Genomic DNA, 5,686 nt, shown 5'->3' with positions numbered 1-5,686 from the left:
CCTCTATATTCACCACCATTGTCTGATCTTACGCACTTCAATTTCCTACCAGTTTCTCTTTCAACTTTGGCATGGAACTCCTTGAAGGCTTCAAACGTTTGGTATTTGTGTTTCAGCACATACACAAAAACCTTTCTGGAATGGTCATCAATAAAAGTCACAAAGTATAATGCTCCGCCATGAGATTTTTCAGTCATGGAGCAAACGTTAGTGTGCACAATATCAAGAACATTATCTGCACGATGTGGAGAGAGTGTACGAAATGCAGCCCTGTGTTGTTTGCCAGCAAAACAATGTGCACAGGGTTTCAAGGATATACCTTTCAACTCAGGAGGTACTCCATGGCGAGCAAGAGCATGCATGCCCTTCTCACTCATATGCCCAAGCCTCTTGTGCCACAATTCAACCGAAGTGTCTTTTTCCGGAACATTCAACACCTCATTGCACAACTTGGTTTTAGTCACATAGAGATTACCTTGCTTACTTCCTCGAGCCACAATCAAAGAGCCTTTGGTGAGCTTCCACTTTCCTTCACCAAAATAACTAGGATGTTTGATATCATCAAGCTTGCCCACTGACAACAAATTCAGCCTTATGTCGAGAACATGCCTCACATTATCGAGCACCAATCTGCAACCTGTGTTTGTTTCAATGCATATAGAGCCCTTGCCAACAATTGCTGACGAACCACTATTTCCCATCCTCACTTGGCCAGTAACACCACTAGTGTAAGATGTGAAATACTCCTTGTGTGATGTGATGTGGAAGGACGCACCTGAATCCACAACCCAACTCATGGCATCATCACGAACAACACTATAGCAATCTTCATCTTCAATGACTAGATAGTCCTCATCTATTGCGGTCATGGCTGAACTGCTCTCAGCCTTTTGCTCGGTTTTATTTGTGAGTTTCCCCTCTGCAAGCTCTCTCTTGTACTTCCTGCACTCGCTCTTTATGTGTCCCGGATTGCCACAATGAAAGCAAGTGATATCTTTTCTCTATTTTGACTTTGATCTCCCCCTGGATTTGCTTTTGCCTTGCTGAAATCTTGTATTGTTGCGTCCACGGTTCTCATTCTTCCCATGGGTTTCAGCCACATACGCATCAGAAGAAGAGGCATCACCCTTTTCCTTCTTTCTGGCTTCTTCATTCAGCATACTGTTCTTCACCATCTCCAAAGTCAGCTTCCCATCCGGAGCTGAATTGCTAAGTGACACAACAAGCGTGTTCCAACTATCAGGCATGGAACTCAGCAGCAACAATGCTTGCACCTCATCCTCAAAGTTGATCTTCATGGCTGAAAGTTGATTTATATGGCATTGGAAGACATTCAAGTGCTCAATCACACTTGTGCCATCTCGGTACTCAAGCTTTGCAAGTCTTTTGATCACCGAGGCCTTGTTCAATGATGTCTTCCTCTCATACATGGACTCTAACTTCTGCCACATCTCATATGCATTTGTGTCATTTGCAACATGGTGGAAAATATTGTGGTTGATGTACAACCGAATCATACCTACTGCCTTTCTGTGCAACACTCTCCATTCTTCTTCCGTGACACCCGTGGGTATCTTGTCTTTCACAATTGGCTCATACAAATCCTTGCAATAAAGGATGTCTTCCATCGTGGGCTTCCATAATGAGTAATTGGAAGAATCAAGTTTTATCATGCCACTTGTAGTAGCGCTTTCTTCCAAAGCCATTGTGAGCAGCTCTTCCAGCAATAATCAAGCAACTGTGATTTGCAACCTTCTAAGCAACCAAGGCTCTGATACCACTCTGTTGAGAATTAGCACACAAATGCACTTGTGGTTAACTGAAAACTGCAACGGAAACAAGTAATCTCAGCACCACATCATGTACTAATTCAAGGATCGTTGCTTAGCACGGAAGGAAACATATGCAGCAGCATATATGGAGGCAGAAAATGTTACTCAGCAGGCAAGACACTCCTCAGCCTAGTGTCTTGTGGTAGGAGTAAGTTTTCCTGACAGCATCAAGCATCAACAAAGAGACACCAGATTTTTACGTGGAAAATTCCCCAACTTGAGGGGAAAAACCACGGTCCGAAGCCACCCAAATCCTCTTCCACTATTATCAAACGTGGGATACAACAAGTTCTTCTCTAGACAGCACTAGAGGATCTCATACATCAAGATTTCTGAATCTTGGATGAACACAACAGGATTTGGAGCTCAAGAACTAGGGATTGGAACAATCTCACCAAGGATGGTGGAACCGAAGCTTGAAGGAGACAAGGTAGTGGATCTGGACCATCACAACCTTGGGGAGGAGCTCCCTTGCTTCTTCCTTCAATCTTCCTCTTCTTCCCTTGCTCTCTTGGTTTTCTCTCTTCTTCTCTCTTGGAGGATGAACTGATTTTCGTCACACTTGGTGGTAGCTGCTGGATGGAGGGTAAAGCATCCCCATCCACTCATGTGCAAAGTCCAAAATGACCTTAGGTCATAACCCTAATGGGTAGTGGGCTTTTGCACCTCTATGGGCTGCCTAAAAGGCCTCAAATGGTCATCTCCTCACAGCCCACATGAGGAGGATATCCCAATATTTCGTTCACCGTTCGCTGCACCCGGCCAGGATTCTGAAGAAATAGAAGTCTATGTTGCAGTGGATCAGCCACATGTAAAAAGAAATAAGGACTGGGGGCTCATATTTATTAGAAAGTAGTAGATTATTCCCCCAAAAAGAGTATATACAAGATTATTAAATATTTAGGCTACGCACGAAGTGAAGTATATTCGGCCACAAGTAGGGCCAATCGAGATTGCCAATTAGCCAGTACACAAGCAGATAGCTAGCCTACACATATTTTCTTTATTCATTTATTTTGTGCGAGACATCCAATTGGATGGCGTGATGACACGTATGTGTTATAGTTATAGCCAGCTTGGTTCACCCCTGCCACCTCCGGCCACCGCAGCTGCCCTCCCTCTGGCAGTTGAAGTAGGCGGCGGCGACCGGAACGCCAAGGTTGTAGCACTCGGCCAAGTCCCTCGTGACGAAGTTGGAGCGCCACCCTGGTGCGTAGATGTCCACCTGCGCCGCCTGCCGGAACACCACGAATGCCAAACGGTGGATCCCCGCCGCCGGTTGCGGCTTCTCGTACGCCACCACCTCAGTGCCTGCATGCATGCACGCGAACAAATGCTCCTCAATGTGGAGATCCTTTTTTCCTTTATGAAAGATGAAGACAGTTTTGTATTTTTGCGAGCGAAAGAAAGAAGACTTTTCTTTCTTTTTGAGGGAAAAGAAAGAAGAAAGTTGGAGAGGATATCTAGTTCACATGACACATGTAGTATTCGATCGGTAAATTGATTTCTTACCACGGCCCACGTCACCTCCTTCTGGTATGTCTGTGACAAACCTATGTAGGCAAGAATAAAACTGAATCAAATAGCTTACTTAACTAGTATAGAGGAAGTTATTAATTCGCCCACAAAGTGCACGAATAATGGAAAGTAGCTAGCTTAATTTAGCACGTACCAATGGAGGTACTCCCGTTCGGAAGGGTCGCTGGGTCCAGGTACATCAGGGTCTACCATCACCTAGTAACAAATTAACATGGGACACATTACTCATGGACAAATAACTATGTGCAACTCGTTGGTTGAAAGCAACGATATGACCGAAACGTGGACGCGTATGCACTCACGAGCGTGTAGAGTGATCTCACCCTTCCTGTGATGCGCACCGTGGGCTGGTTCGCCACCTGCGACGGCCTCAGCTCCGACCCAACCGTGATCTCGCGGTTGCCGTACAACACCCTCAGCCGCGCCGACGCGTCGAAGTAGTAGACGACGTCGCCCACAATCCTCCCGACGATCAGCGGATCCCTCGACCTCAACATGCTCCCACTACGTATGCTTATTAGATTGGTGCTATATATGGTATGAGCTATATATGTGCACCGACCCGGCTGCTATTTATATGCTTCCCAGCAGTGAAATTGCCACACAATCATCTTGAGTGTGACTACGGTTCAAAAGATGGTGTGACATTTTCCCAATAATATAATTATAAGACCCAATAGACGACACTAACATGTGATGGCATGTGACATCTCATGGAATCTGTTGCCGTAGGTTACCTGATTTCTGATCGGATGGCCAGTGTGTTGCCGCCGGGCAGAGAATTTGAACTTAAAAAAGATGCATCAGTGTACGCTTCATCGCCCCTTTTGTGGAATCAAACTTTCTGTAAAGGTCCATCCCAATAAGTTCAGCCTAAAGTAGTAGTACACTAGTAGTAGTGGTGGGCAGAATCTGAACCCTTCACGTGCTGGAGATTGCAACATATTTCCTCTCCATGTATACCCCCACGTGATCCATCCAATCAGGCGTTGACAGCACATATATGGACCATGCAAAAAATATGAAAATTTTATTTGTATGTTCGATCTATTGTCTGGTCTCGAGACTTCCACAAGACCAAACTCTTCTCCTTCAGAAAGGGCAAAGAAGAAGAGAATCAGTACAAACAACTGTTTGGTTGTGAGTCTGGCGATTTCCAATTTGCCGAAAAAGGGTTTCCCCCCACTTTATATATAAAGCACCATCACCGATTACAATCATGGCAAACAATTCAACGCCACACCACACCACCACACAACACACCCAAGGACGGATACAACAGGTAAAGGAACAGCCACGGAGCTGAGCTCGGCGAGAGGAGGCCTTCAAGACGGCGCTTTCAAGAAGGAGAACAACACCGGAGCGCCGTCGCCGCCCGATCCAAAGGATCATGGTTTTCACCTGGACCATCCGAAGGAGGAGAGTAGCCACGACGACGCCTTCAAGAAGGACCCCAATTCATTTATGTAAACTTTTTAATGATGAATGGAAAGGTATTGAGGACCGCTTTGAGCAAAAGTTGACTTATTCTATTGGTAACCTTATAGTGTCTTATAAGGCAACGCTCAACCTATTTCAACGTTGTTCTCGCAAGTTTACGGATGTTCATGTTATCTTTTTTTGAAATACCTAAAGGGTTAGAAAAAGATTAATTACTATTGCATGTTTTTATGGCAGTCTGATGAACATAAGCGTAAATATCACCAAACGAGGTGTGGCGCGATATGTCACCCTAAAGACCAATGAGGTCTAGGGGTCGAAGACCTCTGAGATTAAGTGTATGTCGAACAAATGGCTATGCAAGATACTTACTGAGGACAGAATTTGCCAAAAATTACCTAGGAATATGTAGCTCCATTCTAAAACGATCTGTGAGGTTCAGGAAAAACTAATGGATTCGCCTTTCTGGAATGGCCTAACTACTAGGTTCTGGAAAGGTGCATGGCTAGGGCACACACCACGAGTCCTGCGATGCCGTGACTCTATCATATCGTGTAGCGGAATGATGTCTTTGCCGGCTCTATGATGGGCAAGGTGTCGTTGAATGTTGCCTTGAACACTGATCTGTGACAAATGGACAGGTTGGTTAAACCTTGTTCACAAGAATCATACACATTGCGTTGGAAGTTGAGTACTTCTGTGCCTTCACAGTTAAATCCATGTATGCTGGCCTCATCAATGATTGGCAACCTTTCCACCACAAATATATTTGGAAAATGAAACCCTGGTTGAAACTAAAAATATTTAGGTTGTATTTAGATCGCACGTTAAGATAATCTGAAAAAAAAGGAATTGGCAATGATGCACTAGATATT

At 44.7% G+C, this 5,686-nt stretch overlaps 1 protein-coding gene across 1 annotated transcript; it reads right to left on the bottom strand.

Annotated features, from left to right (window-relative positions):
- Positions 1 to 2,821: 2,821 nt before the first annotated feature.
- Positions 2,822 to 3,897, bottom strand: LOC123064274 (protein FLOWERING LOCUS T-like). The gene is made up of 4 exons (XM_044487787.1): positions 3,674 to 3,897; positions 3,505 to 3,566; positions 3,345 to 3,385; positions 2,822 to 3,143 (listed from the first exon to the last, which is right to left on the bottom strand). The coding sequence occupies exons 1-4, from the start codon at positions 3,866 to 3,868 to the stop codon at positions 2,914 to 2,916; spliced, it is 528 nt and encodes a 175-aa protein (XP_044343722.1). The 5' UTR covers positions 3,869 to 3,897; the 3' UTR covers positions 2,822 to 2,913.
- Between the last annotated feature and the right edge of the window lie 1,789 nt (positions 3,898 to 5,686).

Source organism: Triticum aestivum, chromosome 3B, assembly GCF_018294505.1.
Source record: "Triticum aestivum cultivar Chinese Spring chromosome 3B, IWGSC CS RefSeq v2.1, whole genome shotgun sequence".
In the NCBI taxonomy this organism is placed as follows: Eukaryota; Viridiplantae; Streptophyta; class Magnoliopsida; order Poales; family Poaceae; genus Triticum; species Triticum aestivum.
Note: the sequence above shows the minus strand (reverse complement) of the source record. Positions and strands in the feature narration are given on the sequence as shown.

Excerpts from the sequence above, each read along its gene's own strand:
- LOC123064274 (XM_044487787.1), bottom strand. The coding sequence starts at position 3,868 with ATGTTGAGGTCGAGGGATCCGCTGATCGTCGGGAGGATTGTGGGCGAC. Across the intron at positions 3,567-3,673 it reads TGAGATCACTCTACACGCTC|GTGATGGTAGACCCTGATGT; the intron begins GTGAGTGCATAC and ends ATTTGTTACTAG. Across the intron at positions 3,144-3,344 it reads AGGAGGTGACGTGGGCCGTG|GCACTGAGGTGGTGGCGTAC; the intron begins GTAAGAAATCAA and ends GCATGCATGCAG.